Source organism: Platichthys flesus, chromosome 20 (genome assembly GCF_949316205.1).
Source record: "Platichthys flesus chromosome 20, fPlaFle2.1, whole genome shotgun sequence".
In the NCBI taxonomy this organism is placed as follows: Eukaryota; Metazoa; Chordata; class Actinopteri; order Pleuronectiformes; family Pleuronectidae; genus Platichthys; species Platichthys flesus.
In genome coordinates, this window is record NC_084964.1 from 16,382,349 (window position 1) to 16,399,150 (window position 16,802).

General features: G+C 44.3%; 1 protein-coding gene across 2 annotated transcripts; it reads left to right on the plus strand.

Moving 5' to 3' along the window:
* The first annotated feature begins 1,129 nt into the window (after positions 1–1,129).
* mpp3b (MAGUK p55 scaffold protein 3b) lies at positions 1,130–16,736 on the plus strand. 2 transcript variants are annotated; one of them, XM_062414365.1, is made up of 20 exons: positions 1,130–1,319; positions 8,109–8,246; positions 8,640–8,758; positions 8,979–9,056; positions 9,187–9,267; positions 9,663–9,800; positions 10,090–10,171; positions 10,670–10,755; positions 10,862–10,936; positions 11,568–11,764; positions 11,852–11,916; positions 12,486–12,503; positions 13,088–13,129; positions 14,201–14,266; positions 14,437–14,595; positions 14,706–14,786; positions 14,918–15,011; positions 15,167–15,275; positions 15,851–15,970; positions 16,109–16,736. In XM_062414365.1, the coding sequence occupies exons 2-20, from the start codon at positions 8,210–8,212 to the stop codon at positions 16,283–16,285; spliced, it is 1,824 nt and encodes a 607-aa protein (XP_062270349.1). In that variant the 5' UTR covers positions 1,130–1,319; positions 8,109–8,209; the 3' UTR covers positions 16,286–16,736. The 2 variants fall into 2 exon arrangements, with proteins under 2 accessions (XP_062270349.1, XP_062270350.1); XM_062414366.1 differs by lacking the exon at positions 14,201–14,266 and having other exon boundaries at positions 1,132–1,319.
* The last annotated feature ends 66 nt before the right edge of the window (positions 16,737–16,802 follow it).

The following is a 16,802-nucleotide window of genomic DNA, read 5'->3' on the forward strand; positions in this document are numbered from 1 at the left end:
GCCAGCAAGGAGACGACAGAAAGAAGACGAGGAGACAAGGAAAGCAAACAAGTGTCAGAAGGACATGGAAACAACAGATAGAGAGCTGTGACCAGTGTGTTCGTGATACACAGTTTTTATTGCACTCAACAAGGCCTTTCATGACCATCAGCCAGAACATGCACTTCACCGTGCCCTGAAACACACACACACACACACACAGACACACACACACATACACACACAGACACACACACACATACACACACACAGACACACACACCACATGCAGAGGGAGGAGGTGAAGAGGGATGGATGGATTTGAGAGGGGCGGGTCCAGGGGGCGTGCAGCCTGCAGCATGTGTGCTCACCGTGAAGCGTTCAGGGACTGTCGGAAATCACAGGAGTCATCCAACAATGGATTTCTACACGATTCTTCAATGAGCAGGAAACCACTTGTTTATTGGGAATCCTTTATTCAAGACAGAAAATTAATTCTGGACTTCTAATTTGTGGTGAAATTAATTTTTTGGTTGACTGAGGACAAAAAATTTAAAATGACAAATGTATTTATTTAATAACCTGGCGATAGAACTTTTTCTTCATCCGACAACTGACTAAGACCATATTCAAACCTGACGTCCACACACGAGTGATAAATCAAATTCAGCGTAATTTATGAAAATCTTGACTACAGATACACCAGGTGGGATGAATACACACACATTAAACAACAACAAAAAGACAAAGACTAAATTGAGAACAACGAATCAAATAATAAAACACAGTTTGAAACAATTTCAAGCAAAAGAAGAATAAGAGCAGAACTAAGGAAGTGAAAGGATAAATAGAGGCAAAAGGGATAAATCTTTATGAAAAAATAAAAATGGGTTGAAGACGAAAAAGAATACAAACAAAATAGATAGAACAGTGTAAAATAAAAGATACAAATATATATCATAAAATACAACGATGATATGACTTTTAAAAATCGCTTTGTTAAAGGTACTGTGTAAATACAAGAAGTCCAGTTTTAGGAGCAGCACTTGAAGGCAACACGGAGGAAGAGAAAGCGAGAAAGAGGGAGAGAGCTGACTGACAGAGGGGGAAGGGGAGGTTCACTGAGCGATAGATAGATAAATAAACAGATAGATAAAATATAAAGAGACTGGACTGAGCGGAGGAATAAAAGCTGAACACAGAGAAAATAAAAGAGGAGAGAAAAGAGGAAAGAGAGAGAGAGAGAGAGAGAGAGAGAGAGAGAGAGAGAGAGAGAGAGAGGAGGGTTGAGTCTCTGGTCTGTAGACAACAGAGGGAAACACAAGAGGAGTCTCCACAAGGTGAGGGTGTTGATGGTCCTTCTGTGTGTGTCTGTGTGTGTCTATGGGTGTGTGTGTGTGTCTGTGTGTCTGTGTGTGTTTCTGTGTGTGTGTGTTTACTCTCCATCAGTCTTGTGCAGGATCCACGTGTAGCTCAGGCTTTTTGTTTCCACGTGTGTTTAACCCATGTGGATCACTGACATGTGAATGAAGGTTTGCATGTGACCAACAACAACACAACATCACACTGGGACAGAGGGTGTGTGTTGATGTGCAGCATCTTACACACTGTGTGGGTTCCAATCATCATAGGAAAAGGGAGATGTGTGAGTCTGAGGTGAAGCCACATTCGGTTTTGTCATACAGATGAAACTTCTTGTGTTTGGTGGACAGGTTTCTGGATATTGAGATTTAACAGAAAATCCTTCTGGATTAGAACAGCAACGATCGGTGGATCAACAGGAAAATTATGAGAAACTATTTTCTCAATTGATTTATTCCTGCAAGTTAAACTAGAATAAATATGTTTTTACCCTTTGATTGTGCATCTGTCTGTTGTTCGTTGGATGACATATAAACTGCAGGATGAGTCGACCAAGAACCAGACTTGTTCTGCTTTGTGTTTCTAAGGCTTTTTGTTTCCATGTGACTGTTCTGCATATTAATGACAGATAGAGGAGGAGGAGGCATGTGGTCGTGCACAGTCTTCTACACCGTATGGGCTCATTAAATACTGAATTAATGTAGTAAATAAAAGGGGGAGGCTGATCGGTATAAATACAGCTCAGTGGCTGGTGACCTCAGTGAGCGGTGGGTTGACAGGACAGGTCTGCAGCTCGGTCACGCTTCTCTGCAGGACAGCACAGGCTCTGTTTCATGGTTCTGAGGCTCCGAGGAGGAGCAGCCTCCTCGAAGGCTGAAGGTCAGGGTCACGCACTGTAGTTCTACTCAACACAGACTCCAGGGATAACGTGTGTTTAAACCCAGCCAGAAGACAGAGGGACACTCCAGACTCGTTTTTAGTAACAGGTTGCTTTAATGATTGACTTCTGTGAGTGAAACCGATGCACTGATTAGGAAGAGGACCTTGTTTGTAGGCAGGTGGTTTGTCGTTATTTCTTGATGCTGTTGGTTTGATGCAAGATGCAAAAAGACAGCAGAGAGATGCAAAAATGGCTCAAAGAGACACAAAACAACTGCAGAGAGTTGCAAAGAGACCACAGAGAGACGCAAAGAGACCAGAGAGAGATGCAAAGAGACCACAGAGAGACGCAAAGAGACCACAGATTGATGCAAAGAGACCACAGAAAGATGCAAAGAGACCACAGAGAGATGCAAAGAGACCACAGAGAGACGCAAAGAGACCACAGATTGATGCAAAGAGACCACAGAAAGATGCAAAGAGACCACAGAGAGATGCAAAGAGACCACAGAGAGATGCAAAGAGACCACAGATAGATGCAAAGAGACCACAGATAGATGCAAAGAGACCACAGATAGATGCAAAGAGACCACAGAGAGATGCAAAGAGACCACAGAGAGATGCAAAGAGACCACAGAGAGATGCAAAGAGACCACAGAAAGATGCAATATGACCAGAGACAGACACAAAGAGACCACAGAGAGAAGCAAGGTGACCACAGAGACATGCAAAGAGACCACAGAGAGATGCAAAGAGACCACAGAGAGATGCAAAGAGACCACAGATAGATGCAGAGACCACAGATAGATGCAAAGAGACCACAGAGAGATGCAAAGAGACCACAGAGAGATGCAAAGAGACCACAGATAGATGCAAAGAGACCACAGAAAGATGCAATATGACCAGAGACAGACACAAAGAGACCACAGAGAGACGCAAGGTGACCACAGAGACATGCAAAGAGACCACAGAGACATGCAAAGAGACCACAGAGAGATGCAAAGAGACCACAGAGAGATGCAAAGAGACCACAGATAGATGCAGAGACCACAGAGAGACGCAAGGTGACCACAGAGAGATGCAAAGAGACCACAGAGAGATGCAAAGAGACCACAGAGAGATGCAAAGAGACAACAGAGAGATGCAAAGAGACCACAGATAGATGCAGAGACCACAGATAGATGCAAAGAGACCACAGAGAGATGCAAAGAGACCACAGAGAGATGCAAAGAGACCACAGATAGATGCAAAGAGACCACAGAAAGATGCAATATGACCAGAGACAGACACAAAGAGACCACAGAGAGACGCAAGGTGACCACAGAGACATGCAAAGAGACCACAGAGAGATGCAAAGAGACCACAGAGAGATGCAAAGAGACCACAGATAGATGCAGAGACCACAGAGAGACGCAAGGTGACCACAGAGAGATGCAAAGAGACCACAGAGAGATGCAAAGAGACCACAGAGAGATGCAAAGAGACCACAGAGAGATGCAAAGAGACCACAGATAGATGCAGAGACCACAGAGAGATGCAAAGAGACCACAGAGAGATGCAAAGAGACCACATGGATGAAACATGGCAATACAGAGACGTTAATAGTGTCTAAAGAGATGAAACACAAAGACAAAGAGACAAAACTACATGAATGTGGAACCAAATGTCTTCAGGCAAAAATAGCTGTAAAGAAACGACATGAAGACTTGTGTCTTTCAGTCCGGGTGTCTTCCTCTTGTCGAGTGGGCGTGTGCTTGTTTGTTTCCCCCTCAGCATCCCGTTGTCTCGTAATCCATCGCCCAGCCATGTCCCCTCGTCCTCCCTGTGGCTCGATGCACTTACTCCGACCCCTGTGGGCTCAGTGGGAGTTCACATCAGTCAAAGTTTGGCTGTGGACCAGACACAATGGCTCGTTATCAGCCAACATGTCAACGTCCTCTTCTGACCCTCGAACCTGTTTGGCTGCTGAAAGACTTGTGGAGAGACGTCGGGTTTTGCTGCGTTGTGTCTGACAGTTTGATCAAACACAAACTGCTGGATTACAGATTAGCATGAAACTTGGATCAGGGATTTTACTGCGAATCTTGATCAGGGGCTCGATCCAAGTTTCGTCAACATCTCAACGTTTTATCCAGAGTCAAAACCTGGATGTAGTGAGTTTAAATGTGGTTTCATAAGGGGACACTGACTGCCATTCTACTTCTAATCTGACTTTTTGTTGAACAAACGTCTTTTAAAGACCAAATCATCCTATTTGAAACGTGCTGTAGTTTATAATTCTCACAGGGAAGGGAAAGCTGTTGATATTTGGATTGAGGGACACAAATCTTTTGTGGAGTTGCTACAGGATTAGACTGTAATTCTGCGGCAAAATGTACAGCAGGCAACTTCTCATTTATTTTCATGCGGATATTGGAATGAAATCTGTCATATCCAAACATGTCAGATCAGCCATGGGGGTGGCATCACAAACACACACACACACACAGACACACACACGCACAGACACACACACGCACATATACCCACAGAGTGGTGGGCAGATGGCGTCAGCAGCGTGATGGCGACCTCACCCCTCTCAGTCTCCCCTCGGGACCCGTCCAACAGCAAATGAGTCTGGTAAACAGGTGCAGGGTGTGTGCAGTGTGTGTGTGTGTGTGTGTGTGTGTGTGTGTGTGTGTGTGTGTGTGTGTGTGTGTGTGTGTGTGTGTGTGTGTGTGTGTGTGTGTGTGTGTGTGTGTGTGTGTGTGTGTAGCGTGTGTAGCGTGGACAGCGACATAAGGTTCGTGTATAAGGTCCCGTGCTTGTCTGTAGCTGAATAATTTGGTCACGATCCTCAGGTGTTGGGAGGATAAACGAGGAAGAGGCAGAGAGACGTCATGGACAATATGGAAAGTTTAACTACCTTAATTCATTTAATGATCTAGAGAATAATCTGCTAATAAGGAGAAACTGGAACCTTTGCATATTTAAATTTCTTTATAGATTACTCAACACGATAAATCAGTAATTAAAATAGTTCCTATTTGATTTTTTTTACCAACAATCTAATCATTTAATTGCGTCGGGCTTCATGGAGTTAAGAAATATCAGTCTGTTCGTTTATGTAGAGGCGACGCTGAAAAGACCTGAGCTCGCTCCTCAGCTCCGCTCCGTCCTCGCTGCTCTTCAGTCTCTCTTCTAATCCACCAGCTCTTTCTTATCGGCACCATTGTGTTCACTGAAATCCTCTGTGATGCACACAGCCGCGACAAATGCCGTCTCAAATCAAGGGAGCCGCTTAATACCACCATATGGCCGCTGGGAACCTCAAGTATTTAGACCGAAGAGTCGCTGAGTGAGAGAGGGAGGAGAGGGAGGAGGGGGGGCCCAGAAGGATGTTTAATCTGCGCTCAGCCTCTTGTGATTAGAGAGAGAGAGTCTGATGGAGGGCAAGAGGAGATGGAGGGAAAGGTCAGCAACTTGGAAAGTGTGCAGAGGAGAGCGCGGTTGAATGACGGCAGGGAGACACACACCGGGGGATGGTTTGTGAGGCTGCAAAACTAAAACCGATTTTTCCTTTGAACACCAGGAAAATGAAGTTTATCACCTCCCCAACATAAATAGAGGCTACATATCAATTCATTGTTATAGTAGACTGCTTCCGATATCCAGATTTAGCGTATGTTTGTATGTTACTGACTCAGATTTGAAACGCAAATACGCACAGTGATAAAAAACAAAAAAATCTTTCATCATCTAGTTTGAGTCATAACAGGAAAAGAACACAAATGATTAAAACCCACTCGAAACTGAAGCCTTGCATTCATCACACGCCGCCGCTTGACTGCATGAATTATTTCCAAATTGTAACGATACAAAATCGGTAAATGACTGCTTTTAAAACAGGGACGATAAAGTGCAGCTGCTGTTTTGGAGCCAGCGGCGGAGAAGAAGTGATTTCCGGGAAAATAAATGTGCAGTTTTATCTGGATCAAACTAATCTACTCTAAAGACATGATATGGGATTTGTCGGTAGATTTGTGCTCTCGCTGATTCCCGACCCAGCCTTTGTTATGACAATTCAAACTTCTTTTTTAAAGTCATTTTAAAGTAGCTTTCCTTTGCTGTTAATCTGTTTGTCCACTGAGGTTCATGGTCGTTCCACTGACAGAGAAACAAACATAGATATTAGCCGCTGGTTCGTCCAGTTATAAACCAGCTCTGCAGAGTGTGTGTGTCTGATAATGTGCAGAATGGATTTTGTTTTACATCCCGATGACGGGGCAGCATTAGACAGAATCAATCTGGGGGATTTATGATCAATGCCCGATTAAGGGGTCGCTCACAGGGAGAGGTCAAAGGTCATGTCGTGCTCCAGCAGTGCTGTGTGTGTTTACTAAGTTGCAGCAGAAAAACACACAAAACCTCAATTTTTGGAACTAGCTGTTTCTTGTTGGTTTTAAGTTGGACCTAATCACACCTCTGTCTTCAAATGCAACTTCCAAGGGCGTCCGAATTCAGACACAGCTATAGATTGTAGGTAAAGATGGACGACATGATAATTGACTTCATGGATGTTTTGTCATTTAAACAGGCAGCCTGAGCTCTTTCTGACTACAACCATGATCGGCCCTTGATCGTATTTTGAAATTGGATTATATTGATATCATTTTATTGTTGGCGAGAGTTGATTGAGGAGCTTTCCTCTCTGAAGCTTTGCAGTGACGGTGTAGCTACATCACATCACTGAAGTAAAAACACAGCCCCCCCCGACTGTTCTGTTTAACTAATGCTGGCGTGTTCTGGACCTTTGACTGGATTTAATCGTGGATTTCAAACAACCTTAATCCGGCTCTGCTCCGTGTACCTCGATAGAGTTAATGCTGTTTTGCTGGGGAAATTGGATGTGATGAATAACTGCTCTCATGAATGCCCCTCAGCCTGGGCATGAGTTTTCAGATCAAGCCCACACACACACACACACACACACACGTACGTGCTGCTGTGGGTTCAACTGGCATCTTATCGCTGCGACCCTCCCACAGACGAGTGCTGGTGCTGGGGTCTCGGCCCCTCGAGCCACCTACACAGCCACTCGTCACTGGTTCAGGGTTAGAGCAGGTATTCAGCAAGCGGCCATGTGCAGCTGTTAATTAAGAATGTGGACGATGATCTAACCAGTGCACCCAGCAACTTTATACTGGCAGAACCCACACTAGTTGGACAGTTATGATTTCAGATTCTGCGTTTGCTTTAAAACTCTTATTCAGAGACTCATAATGATGTAATGCTGTGCTGAGTTAATGTAAATGATGTGAGGCCACATGCTTCAATGTGACACAACAACAGGGCGATAATGAAAGGCATCATCAACGAGACTCTAGAGTTTTACACAAAGGAAGGCATTACTACCGGTATGACGGTGCCAGGGTGACAGCCGATCTGAAGGATGCTACAGGAGGAAAGTGGTCGGTCTCTGTCTCCGTCTCCGTCTCCTCTCGTTGGACGGCCGCTCGTTATGAAGTGAAATTAACACCGGGAGACTCAGTAATGAGAGCAGCTATTAATTATTCCATCAGCGCAGTAATGGGTTGATTCATCACTGTCAGGTTGTGGCTCTTTTTGAATGTATTTACATTTTATATTAATTTGGAAGGAGGAATTATTAAAGGAGATGGATGATGTTTTTTTTCCTCACCTCTAGTTTGTCATAGAGGTTTCTTCTCTTTATTAGCATCAATTAGCATCTATCGTCTTTCCAGTTTGTATCTTTTTTTAAATATCTGCAGAAATATGTGTCTCAGATTTAATCCCACAGTAGATTGCTAATAAAACTCTTCTTCTTTGCAAAAACAAACCATATTCCTGAGGGTAAGTAAGTGTGGGTGTTTTTTTTCTATCCCCAGTTGTGCTGGTGATTTTCCTCGGAGGCCAACGAGAAGAGAAGAGAGTTAAAGAGGCCTTCCTCCCCCCTTCCCTGTTCTCCCCCCTCTGCACCCTCCTCTGAATGATTGAAGCCATGCCCATCGTGTCTACAAGCAAAGGTACAGCTGAACATACGCTCAAACTACTTCTTCATTCTCTCTGATGCTTTATGCTCACCTTATAAATCATGCACATGCTTAAATATCAAACAAACATCACTGGAGTTTAGATAATATTTCATGAAGTTTCCTATACCTGTTCCTAAATGGTGTCACAACCAAAACCTGAGCTAAATTAATTTTCTTTTCTTGCATAAGCAGTAAATCAATATATATATTATGCTAATTATAATTTGATAACTGCCTTCGTTTTATCGCCCTGCTTTAATCCGCTGTGAATCGATGCATCTTCTTTATTACTGCATTTGTAATAATAGCAAAGCTTCTTGTCAGCATCGAGTGCAGCCCCCTTTTGTGTGTCCTTGAACACAACACACTGTTGATTGACTGCAGGGCTGCATGAGACCCTGGCCCTGCTCACCTCTCAGCTCCACCCGGGCGCCAAACACAAAGATGACCTCCACTTCCTCAAAGACGTCTTCAGTGAGAAGAGCCTCGGTTACCTCATGACGGTAAAGCTGATGTACTCTATCGGAGGAAATGGGACTTTTGACATATGTGGTGTTTGTGATTTATTGTGCAGCAAAGAACCTAGAGCAGCAACATTAACAGAACATTCTACCCAAAACTTAAAAGAGTAGATTTTTAAAGTGTAAATGAATAATAATAAACATAAATGTTACCTAATAAGGAAAATACTGGACGTTGCTGATGTTTGTTGCTCCGTCACAGATCCATGAAAAACTGAAGCTCTACGAGAAACAGAACCCCACTCCAGTCCTGCACAGCGCCTCCTGTCTGGCAGAGGACGTAGGTGCATTCTGAACCCTATCTGAATATTAAATAGTATTGTGATTAAACACTAACACACCTTTCTAAAGTAACTCATTAGGAGATGTGGGATTTGTTTTAAAATGTCAGTGATTTTCCTCATCATCAGGTGGCTGAGGAGCTCCAGAACGGCCCCCTGGAGGAGGACGAGAGGGAGCTGCTTCTCCTGCTGAGCACGCCTCACCTCAAGGTGCCCGACTCTCTTTCCGTCTGGGGCTCGATATCTTAAATGCCATCGCCTCTCAAACCCGTCAGTCCTGAGTTGCCCCTGATTTTGCTCTAAGTTGATCATCTATTAAATAACCGCAGCATCGGGTCTATCAGAGCCTCCTGCCCCAACACGTCCTAACTGCCCCTGGTATGTGAATATGCTCAAGTTTTTGGGGTTTCTGGGCAGTGAGGAGAAGTGATGGCTCTGCAATCTGAACACTCATTGCTAAGAGTAGCCAGTGAAGATGTTATTCCTCCTTTTTTGAATTGTTTGTGAGTTTTGCTTAAGCTTTTTTTTTTTTCTCTCTTTCTTTATGAGCATCGTCAATCAGGCTATTTTAAATCTTTGCATGTGTGGCTGGATTGTTCATGCAGGCCATGCTGTCAGCTCACGACACGGTGGCCCAGAAGAACTTTGACCCGGTGCTGCCGCCGCTGCCGGAGGATCTGGATGATGACCTGGATGAGGAGTCGGTGAAGATCGTCCGGCTGGTGAAGAACAAGGAGCCTCTGGTGAGAGTCTCCTCAGAGCTGAAGACGTGACAGCATGAGACCTTTTATAGATTTGTGTTGTCAGAGACTAAACAGCAACAAACATACATAATGAGGGATTCAACCACACAATTACCAGCACAAACATAGACGAGTATCAACAACTCCACCCGCACAAGAGATTGTGTATTTACTCTTAGCAGGATATTGTCTGTTCCAGCCACCTCTCTCTGGCCTGTCCGAGGATTGTGTCGGCGCAGTGGACTGAAGATTAGTGTTTGGAAATCTGATCTGTCCTCTTTTCTCCCAGGGAGCGACGATTCGGAGAGACGATGCGACGGGGGCCGTGATCGTGGCCAGAATCATGAGGGGAGGAGCAGCCGACCGCAGCGGTGAGACGATCAATGACGTCAAACATCACGACTCAAGAGTCAGATGTGTTCTTCCTTTGCTCTCTCTGAATAAGACGGTGAATACGATTCTGACTGCAGCAGCAGAGTGCCGTGAGGAAACAATCTGACTCCTGCTGAGCGTGTGAAACTCTTTGTCACCACTGACAGAGAAGTTGGGGGGATTACGTTGTGTAACCACATGAACTGTCAAAAGAGATCAAATCCCTGAGATTAGGACCACGAGATTGCATATTTTGAGATAACAAACAAGAGCTATTAACTTTAAAAAATAACTTTAATAAACACACTGGGATTCTCCTTTTGTTTGGTGTGTGTGTGTGTGTGTGTGTGTGTGTGTGTGTGTGTGTGTGTGTGTGTGTGTGTGTGTGTGTGTGTGTGTGTGTGTGTGTGTGTGTGTGTGTGTGTGTGTGTGTGTGTGTGTGTGTGTGTGTGTGTGTGTGTGTGTGTGTGTGTGTGTGTGTGTGTGTGTGTTTCCAGGTCTGGTGCACGTCGGGGACGAGCTTCGCGAGGTCAACGGGAACCTGATAACCCACAAGAGGCCGGATGAAATAAGTCAGATTCTGGTAAAAGATCAAAATACACCAAATACTTTTCCACGTAGCGTCGTACTATAGTTCAGACTCTGAGGATTCCTGTGGATGACGGAGCTGCTGTGATGTTTCTCACCAGTCGCAGTCACAAGGCTCCATCACGCTCAAAATCATCCCAGCTGTTGCAGAGGAAGACGAACTGAGGGAAAGCAGGGTGAGGACTTTGTGATTCAATATACTAAAGGAAAATGTCAAAGTTCTGTGACCACTCAATCGTTGTGAACCCGATATTTCAAGAACGACTTGAGGGAATTAGTTCAAATTCAGTAGAAATGTTCACTTAAACTCACGTATTAACTGATTCGATTTCAGAGGTCAAAGGTCACAGTGACCTCATATGATTCTCCAAAAACCTTTAAGCTGAAACAGCACTGGTTGGTGGAGTCATACGACCGCATGGTGGTGTTTGTAGCTATCTTTGACTACCTTCATGTTTTTATATCAGAAGATGTGCACCCATCGATTGCATTCATTAGAAGAATGCAGCCAGTTGTCAGTTAGCTTAGCATCAACAGCCAAACCAAGAATCTTCTTTGAAACTCACCTACACATCATATCTTTCTTTGGGAACTCAATAGCTTTAATTTAACGATAGATGATGATGCTTTACCTCCTTCTGTTATACAAAAATGCAGCAAATTTTTCTATAAAATAAGTAATTTGCCTTGGTTAGTGACATATACTACAGCCAGCCACCAGGGGGCGATTAAGATGATTTGGCCTCACTTTTGAGGAGATGTTATGGCTTTAAAAAGTTAAAGAAAAAGGTCCCACTACTCCTGCAGGTCTACCTTCGGGCTCTGTTTGACTACACTCCCTTCGAGGACAGGGCCACACCGTGTCAAGAGGCAGGACTTCCTTTTCAGAGGGGAGACATTCTTCAGGTGGTGAGCCACGAGGACGCCACCTGGTGGCAGGCCAAGAGAGTGGGCGACTGTAACCTGCGTGCCGCCCTCATCCCCTCCTCACAGTTCCAGGAGAGGTAGCCTTCATCAAATCATCCGTCAAATAACTAACTTCTCACCTTTCATCAGATCAATAATGAATCTTTTTATTTTCTTCTTCTCAGGCGTCTCAGATACAGAATGAAAATGGGTTCCTTTCCGTCTCCTGTGTCCCTGAAACCTTCGACATGTGAGCCTTGCTTCAGCCCTTTAATCACGATGAACTCCTCTGACCTTATATGTACGAGAAGCTTAGATCCACAGATACAGCTCATGATGCAGGTCACATCTACTCTCAGTAAGGAGACACAGAAAGAGAGATTATGTAGGAGAACAGGGGATCTGATGTTAATCTAAAATAAAACAACCCTAATCCATCGTTTTCAATCCTTAATCCAATTTTTAAAAAAGTTAAATGAAACAAAGTGGTCTGAAAAACGACGGACGGTGGTAACGTCCAAGTTCTTTTCTTGTGTCTCTAACTTTTACAAACTAAAGCTCTCATCTCAAGTGAATGCAAAACATTTCTGTAGTGCAATGGCCTTTATTTTGTATAGACTCTTTAACTAACATATAAGTAACATTGGATAACTTTGTAAGGGATTTTAATGTAGAGATTAAAATCAGATGTGACATTTGGAACATTTTATAATCAAATTTGAGACTGTTTACGTCATAACCATGAGAACACAGAACCGTGGCTGTAATGTTCTGTAACACAGTGACTCTGTGTGTTGTCCCTTGCATCGCTGCCCTCAGATGATCGTACTGACAGAGGTACGTGAACGAGACGTCTCCGGTCCGACCACTTCGCTGTTCTCAGACATGAAAGGGACATTTCTCTGCTGTTTTCTCACATGGGCTCACTTGGACATTTTCAGGACATGTGACCAGGTGGCTACTGGGAAAATATCTGAAGGAAACGGCTTTCTTGTGTAAGGCCGCTCCGGAAAATATCAGGGAAATGTTCTGGAGCTCAGTGCATGTGTGAAAGCGGCTGAAGACACATCTTCCCCCGACAGATAAAAAGCTTATAACCGCATGATGCAAAGAAAATCTGCAAATCGTCACATTAGAGAAACTGGAACCGTCACACATTCAATTTTTAAGGAAATTCAGGAAAATGTCTTTAGTTCAGTTCATGTCTGAAAGTAGCTCATGTTTTTGTGGATGCAGTTTCCCAAACTCATCGATTTTTGTGAACTTTATTTTGTCGCTGTACTTTGCTTTTTTTGTTGCCCCCCCCCCCCCTTGTCAATCTGAGTCCTAACCTGCTGTGTCCTGACATGTGATTTCCCTCCACGTGGACCTGTCCCTCCCCGCTCTTACCCTGTCTTCTCTTCCTGCTTGCCGTCCCACAGAAGACTGTGGCAGTGAGGGTTCTCTGAATGGAAAGGAAATAGGTGAGGAGGCACAATCAGTGAGTTTCTACTGATCACTGCCGCATCGCATCTCTGTGTGTGCTAACCCATCCCTTCTTTTAGAAGCTGCAAACCATACCTTAGGTGTTGTTGTTGTTGTTGTTGTCCTTCGCTATGGGTTTGGTTTTTGAGAGTCAGGGTTCAAAAGAAACATCCATCATGCAAAGAGAGTTTTTTCACCACAGCTGATCTGAGCCAGGTCGTCCTCTCAGCCCAGTTCCAATCTCAGCAGTTTGTTAATCATCAGGCTTAAAATGACTGGAAACCGCTGCCACAGCCAGTTTGACCTTTACCTCATCTTTGCATCATTTTTCAATCATGCAGATTTAATCTGATGCACAGCAGCTTCATTTCAGATCCGTCTTTCAGGATATTGTTCAGTTCAGTTTGTCTGTACTGCAAATGGCTGCGTTCAGTGGCAGGTCCAGGATCAGGGGCCATAAAGAGGCTACAGAGGGAACAGCTATATGTCCAACATCCATGCACAGTTACTTATTCAGTAAGGTGCACATTTAAGTCATTCCTTGTTTAATGTTAGTGCTACAGCTTTGACCAAATCCATGGTTGTATACCTCCACCAAACAGTAAAACATTTATCAGCTATAATTAAGACAACTTCTTCAATTTTAAAACACACCCGCAAAAACAGAAACACACTGCAAATTGTCAAAACAACAACAGAAATATTTCCAGGGGACCTAAAACAGTGATGAACCTGGCTGTAGTTCAATGCTTTGTGGCGTTCCTTCAGACTTCCTTCAAAAGTTGTTTTCTGAAATTGCAGTGTGTTGAGCTCTCTGGGCCACCGTACTATTGTCGCCACGAAGCTCAAAGGACACTTGTGGCAGCGACTTTTCGTGCACGACGCTAAAAACCACCGAGCTGCTCACAGTGTCATCTCATTGATCTCATTGTGCTCCACACGCTCTTCCTCACGCTACGTGCTCAAGCTGCTTGGCTTGTGTTTGGTGAAGAGTCAGAGGCAGCATGCATGGCTTCACGTCGTCTTTACAAAGGCTGGTTGAATAAATGGTCTAATGATAAAAGCTGTAGTCTCTCCCAAGAGTAAGGCCGCCCCTGCCCTCTGTGGCCAGGCTTTCTCATGGGATTTTTACTCAGGTACACTTACTGATTTCTTCTGGTGGTGTTCAGTTGCTGTGTTGTGTTTTCTATGGCTCAGGATTTCATTTTTATTTATCAGGGAGTGTGACATGTTTCTTGAATTGTGTGTAAGACGAGCGTGTGTCCAGATGTTTGTCCATCTTACCTCTGTGCGTGTGTGACCACAGCCAGCCTGCGCAGGAGCCTCCGCCACCGGAAAGAGCGCCATGGATCCGCCAGTGAAGCTCACACTCCAGAGGCCAATCACACCGATTTCCTGATTTATGAAGAAGTGACACAATACCTGCCCCGCCCCGGTGACAGGCCGCGCCTCATAGTACTGATAGGTGGGTCTGCTGATGTGGAGTTCAGTGATATATTGTTAATGTGGCTGTAGGTATATTCCTGGCACGTGACCACACTACACAAGTCTCTCCTGTCACTCGTCTGCTCACAGGTTCCCTGGGAGCTCGGCTCTCCGAACTCAAACAGAAGGTGATAGCTGAGAATCCTCGACGCTACGGTCTGGCCGTGCCTCGTGAGTATGAATGCGAGGATATGAAACCATACCGATTTGCACGTTACTTAATAATGTGCACTCAAACACACACATGTTGAGTAATCATCTTCCCCCCCCACAATGTCCTCCTGCCTGTGTTCCAACACGAGACACCACTCGAGCCAGGAAGGGTCACGAGAGAGAAGGAGTGGAGTACCACTTCAATTCGAAAGCAGCGTTCGAGGCCGACATCCAGAGCGGCAAGTAAGTGTCAGACACAGAATTAAAAAAAAGAAAATAAACCAAATGGTTTGTTTTTTATATTTAACAATTAAGCCGCTCAAGCAGAGAAACTGATTAACAAGCCCTCAAGGATATGTAATTACTCGTTACCAAATTGTTCTTTATTGTTTCTGCAGGTTTATTGAATACGGGGAGTACAAAGATAATTTGTACGGCACCAGTTTGGAATCCATCCATAGAGTTTTGGATCAAAACAAAGTCTGTTTGGTGGACGTGCAACCAGAGGTCAGACCAATCGCTCAAAAAGTACTGGAGAGAAAAATCTGTGTATATAATGTGGAATATTATTTTTAAGTGTCTCATCCCCTCAGTTGTCAGGATCATAGCTTGTCTCATACCCTGAGTTTACAGCAGCTCATTGTATCTCTATTAAAAAAGTGTCACTGTCATTGTGAAATGTTATTGGCTTTTTTTCCACACCTCTGGTTTGAATCAGACTGAAAGTAAAGATGGTCGGACATGACAGCTCCTCCGAGGTGAAGCCAAACCATAAACCAGATCAAACTAGAAAGTAAAAGTAAATGCCACAGCTTCTTCCTATGATGGCTACAGCACAGACTCCTCCTCCAAATGCAAATCTAGGATATTATGGCATTTCTAGATATTGGGAGGAAGTGGAGACGTCTTGTCCATGTTTATATTGTCTATGGTTTGAATGCACAGTCAATGTTTAAAGATTTTGTTCACTATGGTTTTATTAGCTGAGTAAACCAAAAACACAACGTTTTAACTGTACAGTAGATGTAGTATCTCAAATTCTGCTAGAATCATTGGGTCTTTTGTTCCTCCCTCACTTTCAGGCCCTGAAGACTCTCCGTGCTGCTGACTTCAAACCGTACGTAGTCTTTGTGCGACCTCGCGTCCATGACAGTCAAAGGAAACCGCTCGGCTCCTGTTCCTCTCTCAGCTTGGGCTTAACGGTGAGTCACATAGAAACACTGCTCACAGAACACTTGGTAACATTGACTGCAGCCTTACATCAAAGAATATGCTCTGAAGAAGGTGGTATCATTTTAAAAGCTGCTCTGAATCTACGTCTCTCTCCTCTTGCTGAGTAGGACGATAAACAGGAATTAAAGCAGTCGGCGGAGGAGATGGAAGAGAGCTACGGCCATTGGATGGACTATGTTTTGGTGAAAGAGGACCCAGTCAGTGCCTTAGCAGAGCTCCAGGTCGTACTGGAGAGGGTGCAGATGGAGCCTCAGTGGGTGCCTGTGTCCTGGGTCAGGAGCTAGTCTGCTCAGCTACGGCCGGCTGCTTCATATTCAAACCGTGAAACACTGCGAGTTTGGAAAACTGCCTGAGGATCAGAGTGCTGCAGCGATCCAGCGTCTGCTGCCATAACCATTCCACAGATACAGGTTAATGAGCTGAGTCATAACCGAACATCAGCGATCTCTGAAAGCTGTTTTCTTTCATCAGTATGAACATCTTGTGGTTTTGATTAGATTGATCACTGCAGGTACAGTGCAGGTGAATATACTGTATATCTATGTTGTACAGTGGCAGTAGATCAGCTCCGACAGGCAGGAAGCACATGCATGCAGGACAAAGTTCCTAAAGCAAGAATCTGCTGTTGTGTGTTCCAAGACCCAAAACGTCTATTGTAGCAGCTATAATGTGAAGTGCCATATTGAACACGTTGAACTGTGCTGTTACCTGATGTGACTGAATTAAACAAGTTTGGTGAAGATGTTTTCTGTTGGCAACTCTATTTATAGAAAACTGAGGGGGAAAAAACTCACGATCCAT

Excerpts from the sequence above, each read along its gene's own strand:
- mpp3b (XM_062414365.1), top strand. The coding sequence starts at position 8,210 with ATGATTGAAGCCATGCCCATCGTGTCTACAAGCAAAG. Across the intron at positions 9,268-9,662 it reads TGAGCACGCCTCACCTCAAG|GCCATGCTGTCAGCTCACGA; the intron begins GTGCCCGACTCT and ends TTGTTCATGCAG. Across the intron at positions 10,937-11,567 it reads ACGAACTGAGGGAAAGCAGG|GTCTACCTTCGGGCTCTGTT; the intron begins GTGAGGACTTTG and ends CTACTCCTGCAG.